The sequence below is a fragment of the Labrus bergylta genome, chromosome 18 (genome assembly GCF_963930695.1).
Source record: "Labrus bergylta chromosome 18, fLabBer1.1, whole genome shotgun sequence".
Classification (NCBI taxonomy): domain Eukaryota; kingdom Metazoa; phylum Chordata; class Actinopteri; order Labriformes; family Labridae; genus Labrus; species Labrus bergylta.
The window spans coordinates 8,762,981-8,784,780 of NC_089212.1; the positions used below are offsets into that span (position 1 = coordinate 8,762,981).

General features: G+C 43.0%; 2 protein-coding genes across 2 annotated transcripts in view; one reads left to right on the top strand and one right to left on the bottom strand.

The window, feature by feature from the left end:
* Positions 1-17,627, bottom strand: part of ehd4 (EH-domain containing 4) — a 29,500-nt gene extending 11,873 nt beyond the window's left edge. The window contains exons 1-3 of the mRNA XM_065966204.1: positions 17,126-17,627; positions 10,534-10,710; positions 7,788-7,885 (exon numbers count right to left, since the gene is read on the bottom strand). Of these exons, the coding sequence (XP_065822276.1) occupies positions 7,788-7,885; positions 10,534-10,710; positions 17,126-17,355 (505 nt within the window). The 5' untranslated portion in view covers positions 17,356-17,627. The remainder of the gene's footprint in view (positions 1-7,787; positions 7,886-10,533; positions 10,711-17,125) is intronic.
* A 1,475-nt stretch (positions 17,628-19,102) lies between these two features.
* LOC109999568 (E3 ubiquitin-protein ligase TRIM39-like) lies at positions 19,103-21,418 on the top strand. Its single transcript, XM_020654631.3, has 2 exons — positions 19,103-20,852; positions 21,040-21,418. The coding sequence occupies exons 1-2, from the start codon at positions 19,399-19,401 to the stop codon at positions 21,395-21,397; spliced, it is 1,812 nt and encodes a 603-aa protein (XP_020510287.2). The 5' UTR covers positions 19,103-19,398; the 3' UTR covers positions 21,398-21,418.
* The last annotated feature ends 382 nt before the right edge of the window (positions 21,419-21,800 follow it).

A 21,800-nucleotide genomic window follows, 5' to 3' on the forward strand; every position in this document is an offset into this window, starting at 1 on the left:
TCGTTCAGATAGAAGTGATTGTACCCGACCTAAAAAGCCTCTGCATGTTTCTAATAAGCTCCACGAGCAGAAACGTGCTCAAACTAGGATCAATATTGGAGATGCTTTTGAAAAATGGAGAGAGGTTAAAATGCAGAAAGGTTTACAGACCGATGCAGAGCTGGCTAAACACTGACGCTTCAGTGTCCACCACATGGCAACCTGTGTGAGCATCGACTCTAGAGAGGAGGGGGCGGGGGGAGACAGCTCTCTACAATATTTAGAATTTGGACTGCAGTACCCATTTTAAACACTAGGTGTCAGAGTTACATACTGCTCCTTTAAGATAAACCGAGCTAAGAATCAACAGTGGGTTAATGTACGCGCTATTCTGCCACCGTTCCACATACAGTATGTGTTCCTCGGCCTGCAGCACACCGATCAGCTGTTTGTGTCTTCAGGCTTCAAAAGAGACAACAAATAGAACCAAACTAACGGTTTAACATCCTGCACAGAAATATCAGACTGCTCCTTCTACAAAGCAGTCGTCATCCTGCTGTGATGTAATGTTGGGTCAGTGAGTTCATTTACTGGATCGGGACCGATGGTGATGAAACCAGAAACCTGGGCCAGACCCGAGCAGGCAGCCTGGTGGACTTGGTCGGACCAAGTCGGACAAAAGGGAGGGACGGTTGGTAGAAAGCCCGGGAGGACGAGCTGAGAGATTAAAGAATTTAATTTAGGCTCAGATCCAACTGTGACTCACTGAAATGCACAGATTTAAACCCAAGAAGAAGAAGAAAGAAATTGAAGAGGTTAAGAATAAACTTCATGAACTACAGACGATTTAGGAGCCATTTCATGTGTTTCTAACTGAAGTCATGATTCATAAATAATAGAAATCAAAATTGAGATTCTGGAGATTCCTTTAAAACTCAAAACTGTGAAAACAAGAAACAAACACAAAGACAGATCACACAAACAGAGGCGTCTGCACAAACAACACGTGCAAATACACAAAACAAAGATGGAGGTCATCAACCCCTTGGAAAAACAGGTGGTGTGTGTGTGTGTGTGTGTGTGTGTGTTTGTGTGTAAAGAAGCTGCAGGGAAAATACTAAAAACACATGTTTACTTCATCCAAACTGCTGAACGTCATGTGTGTTTCAGAGCAGCAGCCTCCGAGTGTGTGTGATGAAGTTTAAACTGTCGATGATGCTGACATCAGCCTGCCTGCGTGTGTGTGTGATGGCCTGTTATACGTCTTCAGGAGGAATCCAGCCTCAGCTGAGAAGCTCTAATTGCTTCCAGATGGAGGGAACGCCCCACCATCGCTTCCTGTGGCCCTCCAACCCTCGCTTTAATCCTCCCTCCTTCCCTCCTTCTTTCCCTCCCTCCCCTCCTCCCTCCTCTCCGTCCTCCCTCCACCCTTCAGTTTAAGGCCTTTACTGATGCTGTCATCCCAGCTGACTCAACATGAGAGCAACAGAGACAGCGTTCAGCAGGAAAATTACTATTCTGTGATTGTAAAGTTTCTGTATACTGCAAGAGGAACAAAGAGTAAACAAAAGTTCTTCCTCCTTCTTTGAGTGTACTTCAGGAAGAAATAAAAATCCTCTTCTGCAGCGTTAGCATTTTATTTTTTCCTGAAAAACTACTGAACTGAAAACATGTTAGGCAGATAAATGGCAGTGTCATCGGCATAAAGAGTGATCTAAGGTTGTGAAAAGTCTTTAAAAATGATCAATCATCTCTTTAAGTTTTGAAAATGTCTAAACTACATCTTTAAACTGTCATCAGAGAGGCATGTAGGAGAGGAATGAATCCATTAAAAACTCCTGCAGACTGTTGAAATTGACCACATGCGCTGCCGACGTTTCTTATGTGTCTTATTTAGGGAGTGTGCAAAATAAATTTGGCAGATAAAGGACAGTGTCATCAGCATACTACGTGACTTTAACTATATTCAGATGCTTTTTGATACCTCTTTCGAAACTTTAAAAAAAAGACATAAGACATCTGGACTAAAGATGTCTGTTTTTATTTTTTTGAAAATTCTTTTTATTGATTTTCTAAGACAAAACAATAACAGCTCAGTGCACTTTAGCGAAGTATTTGCATAGTTGGTCCAGTAGGCACATTCAGCATCTACCAGTACAGTATACATGTGATTAATAGTGATGTTGTACAATAGCAAGATAACCATTCAGGGATCATTATGATAAGTTGTACTTAACATTTACAAGATTCAAAAGCTTCTCCCATTTTCAAGAGATGATTCTTTCCTCCAATACAGTATCTTAACTTTTCTAACGTCACAACATCAGATATCAGAGATTTCCACAAGTTTTTTGTCATTATAGCCTTCCTAGCCAACATTAAAAGAAATTGGATTATGTCCTTATGTTCCTTCAAAGGGTTCGGTAGACTTCCTAGGAGGCATAGAAGAGGGCCAGGAGGCAGTTGTTGTCCTATCACCGTGCCTATTTCTCCACATACTGCCTTCCAAAATAAATGAATTTTTTCACACTCCCAAATACAATGCATTCTAGTTCCAGTATTAGCTTTGCATTTGGAACAAATTGAGGAAGCTCCTGTTGAGAACTTACTATAAAAATATGGCTATATATATATATATATATATATATATATATATCTTTATCTATTGCCACCTTCAGCGGTGTCGACCATGATGTTCTTAAGGAAGCAAGTTTATCAGAATCCAAACTCTGTAATTCAGAGTAAAACCTTGATACAGAATGTTCATTTTTTGTATGATCCAAGAAAAATCTTTCCAGCATATGCGAACCACTAAAGAAATTGAGGGTATTTGCCCCAATCAAAGGCTTTTTCAGCATCCATCGATATAATTGCTCCAGGAATTTGGCATTGATTGAGATCATGCATAATGTTAAATAAGCGTCTTGTATTGTGACATGACATTCGATCCTTTATAAAACCGTTCTGATCTGCATCCACGATATGAGTCATTACCCGTTCCAACCTGCAAGCCAATACTTAAGATTAAATTTGTATGTCCACTCCAAGTAGACTTATTGGTTGGTATGAGGAGCAGAGTTCTGGGTTTTTATTTTTCTTTAATATAAGTGTTACATTTGCCAAATACATTGATTCTGGGAGTTTTGAGTCCTCAATAAATGTATTGAAAACTCTAAGTACTAATTTATTGATCTTCCCCAGGGTTTTAAAAAACTTAACCAGAAATCTGTCCGCCCTGGCGACTTCCCGGATTGGAGTGAGGATATGGCTGTAGCGATTTCTAATAAGGAGATGGGGCCTTCCAAAAGATTAGCCTGATCTTCTGATAGTTGTGGGATTGTCAGACTGTTTAAGAAGAGCCTTTCCTTGAGCTTATTCACATCGCTTTCAGAACTATATAACTTTCATAGAACCTTTTAAATGCATCATTAAAACGAAGGTTATTTCTTTGTCGTTGACTAGTTTCGTCCTGTATAGATGAGATAAAGTTCTTTACTGGGGCATTCCTTGCTAGCCGTGCTAGTAGGCGGTTTGGTTTGTTGCCAAATTCGAAGAGTCTTTGGCCCTTCCTGAATAGCCACAGTTCAGTAGGCAGTACGTACTATTCAGTAGAGAGTTTCAGTATACTGAACTTTCGTGGTCATTCAGTATGCATTTTTTGGGTCCACCTCAGTATACTGAACATTTCAGTATGGATACTAACTTCCGGGTTTTATGCAGTATGGATCGGATGCGTGCTTTCAGGAAATTAATTGTATTTTACCACCCACAATGCTGTGCGAAATTAAACGTAAATCGTCACTTCACGTCCGCCACCAAATCAAAACAAACGAGTGTGGATTAATTGAATCAATTTTTAATCTAGAGTTAAAGTCCCGACTGAAATCACTACTTTTAATTAACAAGAGAAAATATAACAAATGTCTGCATTATTATAAAACCGTTCTCCCTCTATTTAAATAATGATTTCACTATTTAAATGCGTCTTTATTGGTTTATTTTACTTTATATTCTGTATATTACTGTCTTTCATTTGTACTTTTCTTTATGAAGGCTACTGTATGTTATTTAGTTATTTAATCTGTCTTTTACTTGATTTACATTGTGATATTGTTTTTTGTTTACCTGACTGTATATGCGCATTACTCTTCTTGAATAAAGCTAAACAAAGAAAACAAAACAAACAGGTGAATGCGGCCGGTTCGGGAAACGTAAATGACGTCACTTCCATACTGAATGAATCAGAAGAAGTAGGAACAAATATCTGCCTACTGTGTGTGCATACTGAATAGTAGGTACTAACAGTATACAGCACGGATAGTAAAAGATTGAGTGAAAGATTTAGTAGGTACTTGGCAATTCGGATACAGCCTTTGTTTGGCAAAAAGAATGTCCTTTTCCGCTTTTCTTGTTATCAGATTCTGCAACATTATCCTGGTTGCCTTTAGTTCTCATAGCTGAGTGTTCTATTAAATAAGATAAACATCTGGACACAAAAATATAGTGACGCTGAAGAATGGGGAAGAGACTGAAATGTGTAGCCTTTTAACAAAGGATTGAAATGCCTCCACACATCTAAAAGATCAAATTCCTTAATAATGTTCACGACTGCCCGTGCATTACTGGACTGAGTGTTTTGAGGTGGAAGCCTATCCAATGACGGAGATAAACTACAATTAAAATCTCCTCCTATTATCCTATTTGGACAGTAAAAGTATATGTATGTTGTGTTCCAACAATAACTGCTTCATATGATCCTAACCAATCTATGACTTTAAATCGTGTGCAAGCTTCAAAAAAGAACAGAGATGGTTCCAAGCAAAAACTGAACCACGTAGCCTCCTCCGGGCGCTTGCTGACTCCTTCCTCCTTTTCATTACCTAAGCGGAGAAGTCCTGGAAGAAAGATACGTCCTGGCCTTCCACTTTAATCCTGCCCTTGTTCCTTGCCGCATACAAGATTCTCTGCTTGTCGGTGTAGTTGTGTAGCCTCACCAAAACAGCTCTCGGACCATCTTTGCCACCAAGCCTCAGCGGAGGACCGGTGTGGTGGGCTCTCTCAATCCGGATTCGCTCTCCTAATATGCCCAGAACTTCTGGGATCCATTTTTCAAAAAAGTCCACCGACTCCTTTCCCTCCATGCCTTCCTTAAGTCCAACAATTCTCACAGTCTGCCGTCAGCTTTGGTTCTCCATGCTTTCAATACGGTCCGTTGCTCTTCTCAGTGCAGTCTCCAGAGTATCCACTCGCGGTGTGACCAGCGCTGTTGTATCCTCCAGGTCCAAAACCCGTTGCTAAACAGCGCCAATCCTCTCAAATAATGTGTAAAATTTCTCATGCTGCATCATCGGAGTCACCATGCTCATTATCTTGGCTAGCAGCAGGCATAGCATTAGCAGCAGAGTTTCTTTCCTTTTAGCCGACCCACACGATGTGAAAAAGTTCTCCACAGACATTATCAATACCGTCGTCACTTTGGATATCAGTTGACTGGCAAAAAATACTGTAAAATATTGATTAAGAATCAACCCGTTGGGGAGACGAAAAATCTACGTCCTCTCGTCTCCGTCCGTGCATCACGTGACCCCCATGATGTCTGATTTTACCTCCACTGTATTTAGACAGTGGAGTCTCCCAGAGTCTCCTCCCAGTTGGGCGTGCCCGGAAAACCTCCAAAGGTTGGCGTTCATGAGGATCCTGATCAGATGCCTGAACCACCTCAACTGACTCCTTTCGATGCGCAGGAGCAGTGGCTCCACTCCGAGCTCACCCTGAATGTCTGAGCTCCTCATCCTTTATCTAAGGCCGAGCCCAGTCACCCAGTCCAAAGGAAACTCATTTGGGCCGCTTGTATCCACGGATCTCATTCTTTCGGTCTCGACTTTCTTCTTTTATATTCTGTTTATATGTTCTTTATTTTTGCACAAATAACATCAAGATAAATTCCTCTTATGTGTAAACATATTGAATCTTGATACTGATTGGTTCATGACAACGGACATCTTGGATCTTGTTGCTGTTTTGAAACAATTTTAGCACAAAGCATGAATTAATATCATTAATAAGACAAATGAATTAGTCAAATCCTGAAACAAGTCCAGCAGCAGACACTGAAAACAATTTCTAACCCGACACAGGGTTCTGTTCCTTTCTGATACCCGAGGTTAAAGTCTGACAGGGTTCAATGTTTACATAATTTAGACACACCGTAGTGATCCCTCCTGCCTCCTCCATCCTCATGTTTTCGTTCCCTTCACATGAAATCTGTTTTTAAAAATGCAGCTGTGCTCATTCTTTGTCTCTGCCAGCTTTGTAACGACTTCTCTCCTCCTGCAGATGGATCTTCTTCTCTCTGAGGACTCGCCTCAGTCTGGACTCTGACCAAACGTCAGCATCAGAGTAAACTGTTTCTCTCTCCTCATCAGAACACCCAGAAGTCCAACGAGACGACGTCAGAACAAGAACTGCACAGAGTACAAATCTGAGATTAGAGAGACAAGAGTGATACTTTTTCTGTTGAAGGATTGAATTTATTTTAATGCACTTCTTAGGGGCGGTGGTAGCCTAGAGGTTAGTGTGTGCGCCCCATGTACAGAGGCATAGCCCAGGTTCGAATCCGACTTACTACAATGAAGCTTTAATTTAATATGAAGTTTAAGTGTTTGATAAATGACTGATTCTGCATCTTCTTCTTCCTACAGATCTGAGACCATGTGTTTAGTTTGTGTGAGAAAGTCTTTCTCTGGTTTCAGATCTGCCTTCCAAACCCTCTGTGGTTAAAAATCAGCAACAATGATTCACCGCAGGAAACAGACTGACACACAAAACAGGTAGTGAGAGAAAAGAGGTTTCACAAGAAATATCGGTGGCAATGTGATTGTGGTAAAGTTTGTCCTGGGGGTGGAGCCAAAGATCCAGATCTGAAGGGTTCACCATCTTCTAGAGAGCAGGACTCACATCGGGACGACACACATGTTGTCTTCTCTTTTCTTCTTTTCTCTGGGGTAAAAATGGTCTACATTTTTCCTGGAGGAAATGTCAGGTCACCTAATATGGTAGACTTCACAAAGCCCAGAAATTTGATGAGAGGGTCTGAGTCCACTAACGCCGTTCTTAGCACTGAGAGCGCCCATTTTCAATACAAGACCAACACCGTTCAGTGTTTCAGCACTCAAGGTCACTTGTCTCTCACTGACCAATCGAAGAAGGGGCGGGACAAAAAAGTCAGAGACATTTGGTCGCTCGGGTGAAAAGAGGAATTGTTCCTCTGACTCTTTAAAGTAGGCAGATTTAAAAACATCCCCAAGGAACAGAGTGAGAGAATGATGGGACTCAGGAGAAGTGGAGAATGAATCTCATTTTCTCTTTATTTCGTCTCCCTTATGATCAGTCAAGATCCTCTTTGATAAATGTATTTTTAAAACCCTGAAAGTTTTGGAGCTCGATCACAACAAAGCTAAGAGGTGATGTTTCTTGAGGGGAGCGGGGCTGTGTGACGCTTGGAGGGAAGAAAAACAAACAAATCAATCAGAGCATCACTTTCAGATGTCAGGTGTAAAACCCCCTCTGAGCATGCTCCACTAACATGTGTCATGTTAGTGGTTGCAATCATCATAAGGGGAGGAGTGATTTTCATGTTTTTGGCTCCCAGCGGCCTGAATGCTCTGTGACTTCATACAATGTGAGGAAGTAAAAGAATCTCAAGGACGTTTATGAAACAACAGCAGGACGCTTTTGATTAGCTTAGTCAGCACACGCGCGCGCGCACACACACACACGCGCGCACACACACACGCACAGATTTGTACCTCTGCTGATTCGCTGTTTCTCTCCTGACAGGATACCAGGCGTGTCGATGATGCTGATGCTCTGAAGAACCTGATTGGGCATCTGGGAGCAGATAAACCTACACACACACACACACACACACACACACACACACACACACACACACACACACACACACACACACACACACACACACACACACACACACACACACACACACACACACACACACACACACACACACACACACACACACACACACACACACACACACACACACACACACACACACACACACACACACACACACACACACACACACACACAATGTTAAACACAGAAAAATGTTAAACTTTGTTTCGTTGAGTCTTAAAAGTCCTATAGATGTATCAAAGCACTCAAATGTCCACGCTTCTTATTTCATTTTTTTTCTCCCTGTTGAGCTTCAGATCTTAAAGACTAAAGCAGACACAAACACACAGCTGCCTCCTTCCCAAGAACTCTTTTAATCTCGACTTGACGTAACGTTTACACCACAGAGACGGAAACCTATCATTGAATTATTTATTTATTTATTTATTGTGTCTGTCTGCAGATGATCCTCGGGTACAGTCAGTCAGTAGCTCAGTACCCGTCTTTACAGATTACAGCTGCAGTTAATGACTGTTTAAGTGTTTCACAAACGTCTAATATGTTTCGTGTTGACTAAAAACAAAGATTTGGAGATGATCGTCACAGAAAATAAAACACAAACATGAAAACGTTCACATTTAACAAGCTGCAAAGGTTAAGGATCCGGATGCCATAGTTTTAGACTCTGATGTCAAGTTGCAGACAATCTCCTGCACGCTGTCTTCTGAAATAGATATCAGAGATCGTTTTGTATCAAAGTGTTGAACATTCGGACCACGGTACAACCTGAGCAGTTTCAGAAAATCTCTCGATTATTAACGAGTCATTACAATAGTTAGAAACTGATCAACTAAACGGCATTGTTGTGCATCATCTTATCTTAGTGAATCTCCTCCTGAGCTGATTAATGAAGCTGCTCTATCTCTGACTCTGCTCGCTCTACTGTTTCAGTCAGGAAGGATCCAGGTTGTTAAACGTCTGTCAGAGCACACTGAGGCTGTTGTGTAATAAAGTGGGTGTGTGATCACAGAGTGTGTGTATGTGTGTAAACAGTGTGCGTGTATGCAGGAGATAGTTCTGACTCTAAAAAAGACGCAGAAGAAGAAAAATCTTGTTTTTATGATTATGATTGGGGTTCGGACTGTAAATAAATAAATAAACGTCAGAGTGAGACCTCCCTGCTGTCACCTCGTCGTAAATCTAGAGTTTTTGTTAAATTTAGCAGACAGACTTCAGCAGGCGGGAAAAAACAAACCGCCGCCCGCGCCGACACGAGGTGACGCACACACACTTCCTCTGGAAACAATAACTTATTTTGGTTCCTCTATCACACTGAGCTGGGATTCCTGGTTAAAGGAATGTCTCAGGTACACATCGACACACACAAACCTTACACACACACACACACAAACATACTTTGACACACACGCAGTTTGAGGGTCGACTGTCCGTCCACTTCCTGCTCCCGCTTTCAGAAATATTTCTGGACGGAGGAAATACGTTTGGACCGACGTGTTTTTAGCTAAATTTAAACTGAGCTACGAACTCTGACATCCTAAAGGGTGTGTGTGTGTGTGTGTGTGTGTGTGTGTGTGTGTGTTTACATCAGTCAGGGGTGAAGAGGTTGTTTCCCATCTTTTTGAGGAAAGCAGTGACAGGAGTGTGGAAATCTGCCAAGATCTTTGTGTGTGTGTGTGTGTGTGTGTGTGTGTGTGTGTGTGTGTGTGTGTGTGTGTGTGTGTGTGTGTGTGTGTGTGTGTGTGTGTGTGTGTGTGTGTGTGTGTGTGTGTGTGTGTGTGTGTGTGTGTGTGCGCGTGTAGAGACCTGTCTAAAGAGGGAGTTACGCTCTTTCTTAAACTCAGCAGAGGTTGAGATTCTTCTCATTATTTCATGTTGAAAATGATAGATGATCGTTTAGATCAAACTGTCGCACACTTTCAGTTCTTTAAAATCAGTTATAATAAGTGGAATATTACCGTGTCCGTTAACGCCTTTTTTTTTTTAGTAGCGCCCTTAACCTCAGAGGGTTTCTCACCGTTGCTCCTTGTTGCTAGGTTACCAAAGTTTACCTTCTGCTTCCCTCAGTAGTGACTGAAAGGATTGTTTGAGATCCCTCCATGTGATTAATATTTGTTCTTATTCAACAGAAAATGATAAACAAGGTGAAAGAATCGTGTCCTACACACTCGGCGATTTTAGGGGTATCTGATTCGAGGCGTGCCGCAACCAATTGATGAACAGCCACAGCCAATGAGAGTGAGCAGACCGTGAAGCGTCACCAACCGGATGTTGGGTCACTTTTACAGCTCACAAACGTGGCTGTGAACATAAACACAACTTGTCAGCCAGGTCTCACCAGTCTTCTTTTTCTAATTTTTCTGCTGCAAAACCCAACGCACGCCAGGACAGCCAGCGGACCACGTCCAGCGTCCTCCATCTTTGTTTTTCTTCTTAAGTCACATTTTAAATCGTTACTACAAGCAGCAGGTGTGTTGTGTCGCCGTCTGGCCGATTGGACGGGATGTTGCGTACTTTTAGAGCTCACAAACATGGCGGTGAACATAAACACAACGGAGCCCCGAGCTGAGTGGGATATTAAAGAAGAAGAAGAAGAGCAGCGGTTTGTTTCCTCACCTGTTGAGAAACGAGTTCCCGAAGGCGTTGAGCTTCCTGAAGGGTTTTTTAGGGTCGACCACCAGAGCGTTTCCGGGGATGACGCCCTCGTTCTCGCCGTGCATCACAGCGATGAAGCCGTCTGTGGTCGGCTCCGGACCGATCCGCATCCCGGGGAAGTCCTGCTCCAACAGGTACCTGAGGAGAGAAAGAGAGAGAGAGAGAGAGTGAGAGAGAGAGAGAGAGAGAGAGAGAGAGGGAGAGATTTAGAGAGGTTTTCTAACGTGCAGGGAGAGAGATGGAGGACGGAGATAAATTTCTTTCATGTTAACATTGACCCTGTCGACCTCACACCTCGTCCCTTGTTTAAGAAAAAGTGAGAAAGGAAGGAAGAGAGGGAAGATGGCTGCAGAGGGTCTGTGTCCGCTCACTTCCTGTTTGTGTCTCATCCTGACGGGGACATCAAAGAGAGACAGCACAGAGAGTGGCTCCGTGTCACACCGTTTCACCGGAGAGGTTTCCCCTGACACTCTGACCCCGGACAATCATCATCATCATCATCATCATTATTATTATTATTGTTATTATCATGCAGTGTTTCCCCAACCATTATGTTAGGGGGACATTATGTGTTTGACGGTGAATGACTTTGACTTGAAGATGTAAAGAAGTTTGTGTTTAAGTTAAAGAGATGCTGACGTTTCAGTGTCGTCATATTTATTGTAAAGCTGTTAAAATGTTCTTTAACACCATGTGTTTGAAAATGATTCAATCTGTTAATTAAAGGTGTGCAGGAGGAGAGGAATAAGATAAATTCCTGCACGCTGTGGAAACTACACAAAAAGAAGAAGAAGAAGAAGAAGAAATATGTCGATTTAGCATTTTACTGGCAACCTGCTCCCATGATTCATAGCATTCTTTTCAGTTCCCATGATTCATAGCATTCCTCGGGGCAGGGTGGGTCCTAAGTAGTGGGGAACACACACACACACACACACACACACACACACACACACACAGTTTATTCAGCTTTAACAATCTGCAGCTCGCGTTGGACATAAACTGATTGCAGGTCAGCCAAACGAATGACTGTTGGCGCACACACACACACGCACGCACACACGCGCGCACACACACGCGCACACACACGCGCACACACACACACACACACACACACACTCTGCGGACAGGAGATAAGCTCGGTGAACTGTTACTGAAGTGTTGACCTCAGCTCAAAGTCAGGCAGACCGTTTGTTTCCTTTCCCTGCAGGCCGCCACACAGTCCAGGTATTTATGAAACATAATGGCATTCACATTTTTATATCCATAATCCATCACAGTCATCATTAAATCATTGGTCAGTTACTTATCAGCGTGTGGTCGCCTTATACTGAAACTCAAACTACTTCCTGCGGCGGTGCTTTTGGAAACGGATAAACAACGTCACCCACAAAGGTCGTCAACCCTTTCAACACAACAAACAACACAGCAAAGTAAAGAAGCTGAAGACAAACTGTTTCTATCCTAACATATGAGTGCACCTTAGACAATGTGCAGGAGTTTGTCTGCAATCTTTCAACCCAAACAGGGAAACTTTCAGGACAATGAAAAATTAGTTTTGTTGCTGTTTAGCCGACAGTACACCATGACATCATCAGCATACGAAACAATCTGAAAATGATAAAGTCTCAGCTCTGTGTTGTGATCAATGAAAGCTAAATGAATCTTTTATTAATGGATACAAGATGGTGAAAGATTATGCTACTTATTTGCTTAACAGCTAGGGACTAGAGTGGTTAGCGCTGTCACCTCACAGCGAGGAGGTGACCCAGTGACTCTGCACTCACCTTCAGCAGAGAGGATGTGGTGAGAGCCCTCAGGAGGACAAGGGAGAGCAGCTCACCTGGTCCAGACAACATCAGTGGCCGCATCCTGAGGCACTGTGCTGAGCAGCTAGGGGGCGTGTTTCAGACCCTGTTCCAGAGCTCTATGGACAGCAGCACAGTCCCCCAGCTGTGGAAACACTCCACAGTTATCCCCATCCCCAAGAAAAGCCCCGCCAAATCACTGAACGACCTCAGGCCTGTGGCCCTCACATCTCTGATGATGAAGGCCATGGAGAGGATCATAAAGTAACACATCATCAGAGAAACCGACTCCCAGATGGACCCGCTACAATTTGCTTATCGTGCAGGCAGAGGTGTCAATGATGCAAAAACATTCATTATAGATACTGTTCACAAACACCTGGAGCACCCCAACACCTCAGCCAGACTCCTGTTTGCAGACTTCTCCTCTGCATTCAACACCCTGCAGCCTCACATCCTGGCTGACAAACTTTCAACTTGCTTCCATCTGAACGACCAGCTTATCCTGTGGATATTGGACTTTCTGACCAACAGATCACAGAGAGTTCTGGTCAACAACACCTTCTCCAACCTCCAACACACCTCAACTGGCTCCCCTCAGGGCTGCGTGCTCTCACCTCTGCTCTTCATCCTCTACACCGATGACTGCAGAACCACACAGCCAAACTGTCACCTGGTGAAGTACGCGGACGACACAGTTCTCCTGTCTCTGCTGTCAGGCCCCTCTCAGCTCCATGGACCAGTTCTTCAGGAGTTTGTGGAGTGGTGTGACAGCTCCTGCCTCGAACTGAACGTGAGCAAGACCAAAGACATGGTGGTGACCTTCTCCAACAAGCAGAGGGAACTGGCTGCAGCTGCAATCACCACAATCCATGGGAATCCTGTTGAACTAGTAGAGGAGTATAAGTACCATCTTCGACAGCCTGCTGAAATTCTCCTCCAACACTGAGGAGATTCTCAGGAAATGTCAGCAGTGAAAATACCTCCTAAGGAAGCTCAATTCCTTTGGAGTCAGTAAGAACATTCTTCTGACCTTCTACTACTCCTTCATTGAGAACATTATGACATTTTCTATAACCTGCTGGCTCCAGTCCACCACCCTCCAGAACAGAAACCGCCTGCAGAGCACGGTCACAGTCTGCTCTAAGATCATTGGACTACCTGTAAGGACTCTGACATCCATCTATGAGCAACAGACAATGAGACGCCGGCTTCGCTGTCCCTGCTGCAGGACACAGAGGAGAAGAGAAACCTTTGTTCCCAGGGCTGTCCAGCTCCTCAACTCCTAACCCCCCAACAGACACCAACACCTCTCACCCAATGCAGACTTGTAAGCTGTGAACTTTGCTGTATCTACTTCCTTTTCTATTTACCATGCACCTTAACAGCCTCTGCACTACATCACTTTATTCTATCCATTTTATATCAGTATTCATACAGTTCTGGTTACTTTATTCCTGTTGTTTCTTATCCATCATTGCATTCCGGTCACTTTTTTTATTTCAGTATTTACCTTTATAGTTATATTATATATATTAGTTCTGTTGTTCCATTATTCGCCATGCACCTTATAACTTATCATTTAGTATTTGCCTACCTGCACATAGCTCTGTATATATATATATATATATATATATATATATATATATATATTTATTTCTCGTTTACTGCACATAGTTCTGTTTACATCTGTTAGTCCGATCACTGTCCACTTATATCTACTATTTTTATATTTTGTATTTTAAGTTAAGTTTAAGCTTAAAGTTGTATTTAAATTGACACTTTATATTTTAGGTTTAAAATGTTTCGTCTACTTGCACTGTTGTTAATTTACTGCTCTGTGTGCCTTTGAATTGCCCTGGGTACAAATAAAGTTTTTTTTAATTGAATTGAATGAACACAAAGAGCAGCAGCAACACCTCGTATTTCATCAGCTGGAACCAGAGTGTGTTTGACTCGTTGGCTTGTTAATACACTGCACTGATTAAAGGATTACAGGTCAACATGCTGAGACCCTTGGAGACCACTATGCAATAACTCCTCTGGAAATCTGCCTATTTAAGCCTCCTGATCAGATGTGGTTTAACTCTTATATAAAGAGACAGATTCAGACCTTCAGTTGTACATCCACACGTTTAACACACTAACTGTTCTCACTGAAGGGGTCTCTGACATCCTTCTGACCCGGGACCCCCTGCTAGCCCTCACTAGCAACAAGCTTACTATCACTCCTGATGACGCAACTTCATAACGCTGAACACAGAACGACAAAAAAACGTCAGCAGAGCCGTAGAGTGCGAGTGGAGGAGCTCAGCAGGTAGGTGATGATGAAGAGTTTGGAGTGGATACTCTGGGAGTGTGAAAAGGGGGGAAGCAGAATTCTGGATAAATTGTAATTTCTGGAGTGTTTTGGATGATGGACCGGAGATGGGACTGTTGACTACAGGAGAGAGAGAGAGCGAGAGAGAGAGAGAGAGAGAGAGAGAGAGAGAGAGAGAGGAGAGAGAGAGAGAGTCTGCAAAAACTGAATAAAAAGATTAGGGGGAAAAGATGGCGGCATGCACATTGATGAACTATATCACACGTTTCATCTTCTCTTCCTCAGCTCCTGATAATTACATCACCCAGACCTCTGCAGCAGAACAGGAAGTGATGTCACAGCTTTGATTAAGGTAATGAGGAAATATTGAGCTGAAGATTTCTGTAGACGGTGTGAGGGAGCATTGTTGGAGTCTGAACCAAACAGAACCAGGAGTAAGGTTTCCTCCTCCGTGTGTGTGTGTGTGTGTGTGTGTGTGTGTGTGTGTGTGTGTGTGTGTGTGTGTGTGCAGCTTTAGCAATGTGTGTGTGTGTTTGTGTTAAAGGGGGATATCTGGCAATGTGTATCAGCTCTTCAACTCGTGACAACACACCGCCCTCCAGGCAGACACTATCAGGGTCAGAAACAGTCCTCAGGAATCCCACATGAGACTTTTGAGCGGTTGAAGTGTTCTTCAACCGCTTTGGTTTTTAAAAAAATCACAAACTGGAGGAGATAAAAAGCTTACAGATATCTTGTCATTATACTCACAGACCGTTTCAACCTGATTGTCACTTAATTATTACATGTACACCTTCATAACCTCAGGGCCCTCAATGTGACCTCAATGTGATTCCAAACAGACAGAAGAACTCTATTTTTAGGACTCATTCCATGAGCCGGAGCTGCAGAATCAAAAGGACCCACACTTTGTTAATACACACAACAATGGCCGACCAGTTAAACTCAACTGTAGAAGCATTGATCCCATTCATGTGACAGACTGAAACAGGACTACAGTACCCATGAACCTCAGCTGGTGCCCACCAATGTGTCACCTCCTGCAGGCAGACTTTACAAACACACTGCAGCCAGCTTGAATATGACTCAGGGCAGATGTACACACCACAGCTGACGTCAGGGTGGAGCTGCGTGTGGCCGCAGAGCCCAAAGAGTCGCTGGTTTAATTCAGCCAAGTTTGAGGGAAGTGAGACCCAGGAACTCCTCATGTGCCAGTTCAATTTAGCAGAAGGCACGCTCAAATGGAGCAAGCAAGTCAGATTCACAGCTGCAGTTTATGCAGAACTTTAGTCTGGAACAATTCGACACATAAACTGTCTCACAAGTACAGCACTCTGAAGGGAAACACATTCAACACTCCATTTAAAATATGTCTTATTTAACCCTCTTTTCACATTTGACAGGGTTTAACATTTTAGATTGAAAGCCTGGGGGCATTTAGTGTTAACAGAATGCAGATTGCTCAATTTGGCTTAGACCTGATCCCTTAGAGATCACCTGTTCATAAAATAAAGAGTATTTGATGTTGCCTTAAATGCCGCTTTCCAACAGATTGCTTAGTCATACAAAGCAAGGAGCAGATCTTAATTTTGTACTTTCCCTACAGTGTAGAATAGATTTGGTTGGTTTGATTTGAGCCGATTTCACGATTAGATACGACACTTTCACTTGACAAAAAGCACTCCCACTTCTCTATGCTTATCCACAATCATCAGCATGCAGAAAGTGCAGCAGGTGTGACCTGATCTCACACCTGATAAAAGTGATTCTGGTTCTGCAACATGTGGATTAACTCCCCATCCTCCCAGATGACTTTGAACTAGTAATGGAGAATATTGAAGCACATTCAAAACTCCATTTAAAATATATCAAATTTAGCCCTCTTCGCTTTTATTGCAGGTTTTATATATAGCCTAATAGAACACGTTAAGAGGGATTTTATGAAGACAGAGTGTAATTTGTTTTTTTCAGCTGGGACACACACACACAGAACATCTTTCCATAAAACATTAAGTATTCTATGCCACTTGTAGAGCCGGCTTTCAACAGATTGCTCAGTTTAAAAAAAAAGACTTGAAGCAAAACTCTGTCCTTGACCTTCAGTGTAAAACAGCTTTGTTGGGTTTGGTTTTAGCCGAATACATAATGAAATATGACACTTTCACTTTGCATCTAAAAATATGCACTGTCACTTCTGTATGCCTCTTCTATCAAGAGAGCCTAAACAGGCAGATTTCCCTATAGGGTGTGGCATACAGAAAGTATAGTGGGTATGAACTTATGCAACACCTAAAAAAGGTGATTCTGCCACACGAGTAGTAACTCCACACCCTCATAGATGACTTTGAACTAATAATGGAGAATATTAAAGCAGGTTCAGCGGGCTCACACAGACAGAACCCCCACCCTCAGCAGTGGCTCGTACCTGATGAAGGTGGTCTTCCCGGTGGAGTACTGGCCGACCAGCAGCACCATGGGCTTGCTCTGGAAATCTGCGGGCTCCAGCGCGGGGGAGTGGAAGTCATGGAAGAGGTACTGTTCCTCCAGAGGCAGCAGCTTCTTGGTGTAGAGGGTCTGCAGTCCCTCGGTCACAGTCTGGTACATCTCTCCTTCCTTGTTGCGGCCTCCTTGCTCCTGTTTGACCCAGCTGAACATGCTGATGAGCGGATCACTCCACCGACACTCACGCGCTCCTCTCCCACTTCCCTGTTTCGATATTTCCAAATGTTCCGGCTGCGCTCTCTCTCTCTCTGCTCTCTCGCTCAGTCCTTCCGTGTGTGTGTGTGTGTGTGTGTGTGTGTGTGTGTGTGTGTGGAAGAGTGTGTGAGGGAGAGTGAGTGTTTGGCACCGGGGAGTCTCCGCCGCTGTGAGCACAGTGACTCTTCTGTGCGTGTTTGTGATGATGTGACCGTTGCTGGTGCTCCTACCTGAGAGCAACGCCCTTCCCCCTGTGACGCAGCATGGAGCGAGCAGACAGACACACACACACACACACACACACACACACACACACACACACACACACACACACACACACACACACACACACTTGTATATTATTAGAAACAGGCAGCAGCCAAAAGGAGCAGTCTGTGTTCCTGATTGTGTAAACGTTTCAAATGTTTCTGAACTTCAAATAGGCTGCAGAACTGGTCCAGGAGGGTTGAGGTTCAGGGATGTAAATGTTTTGAAATCATCAGGGGGTTAAATAAAAGCTTTTAGATGAATGTATCCATTGACTGAATGTTTAGGTCTAATGCAGACCTGCAATAGTAGTAGTCTTGATGTCTCATTATGAAACAGTTAGAGACTTTATGATCCTTTACAGCATTTAAAATAATGCATTAACTTTTATTAAAACCAGAAGTTACCATCACTTATTAGCTTAATAACTTAAGTGTTTAAGTGAGATTTATGTCAACTTAAGGTCGTGTAGCGCCCCCTGTTGGTTAAAGTGTGACAGCACATTATCAGTCATTACTTTCAAACACTGAGACGTGTTTGTCCTTCACAGTTAAATAATAAATCTGATTTTTAATTTCAGCTACATTCACTGTCGGGTTAATTAATTTGATGATTATCATCAAACGTCAAACTGAACCAGCAGAGCGCCCGTGTTGTTAAAGAAGAGGAGCATTTTCTAAAAAGTCTAGTGTGTGGTCGTCAGGGTTGGAATTTCTCATCGAGAGATGTTTGTTTTCCTATGCAGCCACTTCAGCACATTTAACACCTATTCCTGGTTACCATGACGATGGGACAGTGATGACGTCAACACGATGTAATCGCAAACACGATTGATCGGAGGCTGCCGACTGACACAAAGGTTAAAGTTCAGCGAAATGTTCTTGTTTTTGTTTTTTTTTAAATCCAGACTGTAGCTCACATCAGTCCCCTGAATAAAGCGCAGGTGGTCAAGCCCGACCTCATGCCCTTTGCCACGTCATCGCCTGCTTTCTCCTCCAAACATTTCCTGTCTAAAAAAAAAGGCTTTAAAAAAAATCTGTCCCCTGTATGGAGGGTAAACTCGGTCAATGGAAATAGAAAAAACAACGCAGATCAGAAACAAAAGACATAAAGAAAAATTATATAAAAAGAAGATGAACCCAGCTTTCAAAGCCTTCCTTTATTGATGTGTTCCAAAACAAACAATTAGACTAAGTGATCAGGTAACGAATCATGATAGCACAAAGTCTCAGTTCGGACTCTTTAGGAAACAGTTCTGAGTAAATGGAAATCACTGAAACAGATTTCTTATTATTTACATGTTTAAGAGACTCAAAAAACAGGATGATTGAGGGAGTGAAGTGAACATGTGCCTTCATGCCTGAAGTCGAGTCATCACTTGTGCAGCTTTTGGACGCCCTCTCAGCCCATCTCTGACAAAGCCCCGCCCCTCAAATGACTCATCAAGACAAACCAGGAAGCAGTATTGATTTTCACTCAGAGAGCAGAAACAGAAGAAGATACAGATCAGAAATCACAAGGAATACTAGGAGTAATGAACATTAAAATGGAATGAAGTGGAGTCAGAAGGACGAGTTTTAACAGTTTGTTCTTTGAATCTCAATGACTCTTTATTTCTGGTGTGTTACAACATTTTAAAGGATCCTGTCTTTACAGCCTGCAGCTACAGCATCTGAGAAACCTCCCTGAAACAAATCCAGCTGTTCTCCAGTTTGTAACAGGAAGACTTCAGAGATGGAGACCGCCTTGGAGGCTCTCTGCAGTCTGCACAATGAGAAACTCCAACTCTTCTGTCTGGACCATCAGCGGCCTGTTTGTCTCGTCTGCAAAGAGTCAGAAAACCACAGCAGCCACAGATTCAAACCAATCGAAGAAGCTGCACGGGAACTCTGGGAGAAGCTTCGGGAGTCTCTGAAACCTCTGCGGGAAAAGTTGGATCTTTTTAAAAAGGTTGAAGACGAGTTTAATATAACAGCAGAACACATTAAAACCCAGAGACATCACACTGAGATTCAGATGAAGGAGCAATTTAAGAGGCTTCACAGGTTTCTGGAGGAGGAAGAGGAGGCCAGGATGTTTGCACTGAAGGACGAAGAGGAGGGAAAGAGCAGGAGGATTAATGAGAAGAGGGAGGCTATGAGTGAAGACATGAAAGATCTGTTAGAAATAATTAGAGCTGCAGAAAAAGAGGTGGAAAGTGATCCAATTTCACTCAAACAGAACCTTAATGCTGATGAAAACAAAGACACAGAGGACAAACTCAAAGCTAAAGATGCTACAGAAGACAAACTCAAAGCTAAAGATGCTACAGAAGACAAACTCAAAGCTAAAGATGCTACAGGCAACATGCTATTGGTCAAAGACACTTCAGAGGACATGCTAACTGCTAAATATGCAACAGAGGAAAAGCCAACTTCTGATGACAGAACAGAAGACATGCTAACAACCAAAGACACTGAAGAGGACAAGCTAACAGCTAAAGAAGTTACCGAGGACAAGCTAATAGCTGGAGACACCACAGACGACTGTTTGACTAAATATGCAACAGTTGACAAGTTAACAGCGAAAGACGCTGGAAAGGATAAATCAACAAGCAACTACACTACAGAGGACAAGTTAGTAGCTAAAGGCTTTGAGGAGGACTGGGTAACAACTAAAAAGACTTCAGCTGATGAGCTAACTGAGGAGAAGCTAATAGCTAAAGATACCACAGAGGACCAACAATCAGAAGACGAGCTAACAGCTAAATGTGTGACAAAGGAAATGCTTATAGCTAACGACAGCACTGGGAAGAAGCTAGTAGCTGAAGACACTTCGGGCGACATGCTAACAGAGGACGAACAAATAGCTAAATCGATCTTGACCCTACAGAAACACCATGCTGTAATGGAGAAGATCAAACAGCGCCTCCTGCTGGAGGATCCCACACTCGGCCCAGGTGCTCTGATAGATGTAGCCAAACACCTAGGCAACCTGAGCTTCAACACCTGGGTCAAAATGAAGGACCTGGTCTCGTACACGCCTGTGATTCTGGACCCAAACACGTCTGATCGAACGCTGATTTTATCCGAAGGTCTGACCAGCGTCAGGTGGGAAAAAGCTGAGCAGCGTTTACCTGAAAACCCAGAAAGGTTCGGTCTGTACGTGTCCGTCCTGGGCTCTGAGGGTCTGGACTCAGGGACTCACAGGTAAGGTTGTTAAGATGTTTGATACTTTACAAAACTGTTGTATCAATACAAGAATGATACCACAAGTTTTTGTCATTGAAATCAAGAAATGTTGCATATTGGGTTCCGAGGACTTCTGTATTTGTTGCCATGGTATCTATGGTTTCCTATTCAAGTTTAAAGTTCTGGTATTATGACAACCCTACAGGTGGGACGTGGATGCCGGAGACAACACGGAGTGGTTACTGGGAGTTTTGTCGGACTCGGAGCCGAGGAAAGGGATCATTCAGACCGGACTGTGGACTCTGTGGTTCTGTCAGGATGTGTTTAGGATTTCCTATCCTCTTGAAGCCTTAACGGTTCTCCCTGTGAAGACCAGTTTCAGGAGGATCAGAGTGGATCTGGACTGGGACGGAGGGACCCTGTCTTTTTCTGATCTGGATACTAACACACACATTTACACCTACACAGACACTTTCACCGAAAAACTGTTTCCATACTTTAACACCTGGAAAGGCCCGCCCATGACGATTTTACCATCGAGAATCTCTGTTACGACGAGTTGATTTAAAGCTCCTGTGGGGAGTTTTTATCTTGTAATCAACCCGACTATAATCCTGATACCTCTTTGTGACCTACAAAAGCAAACATGGCCGTCAGAGAGGACACGTGTTATTAATATATATTTATTTTATATGCCTGTCACGCCTGCCCCGTGTTTGTCAGCACCCGGTCGAAACATTCTTTTTTAAAAGGAGACTCATTGTGTGTTAAAGTTGGAGATTTAAAATAAAGAAGTTTAAGATTTGTTAGAATTTACCACCAGCACATGTACAGAATAGGATCTGCAAAGAGCTTAATCATCCCACGTTGTCCACAGGGGGCGCCAAAATCAACACAACGCAAAGTTTCTCACAGGAGCTTTAATATGTAACATTTATCTTGATGGAAAACCTTTGGTAGTTTAAT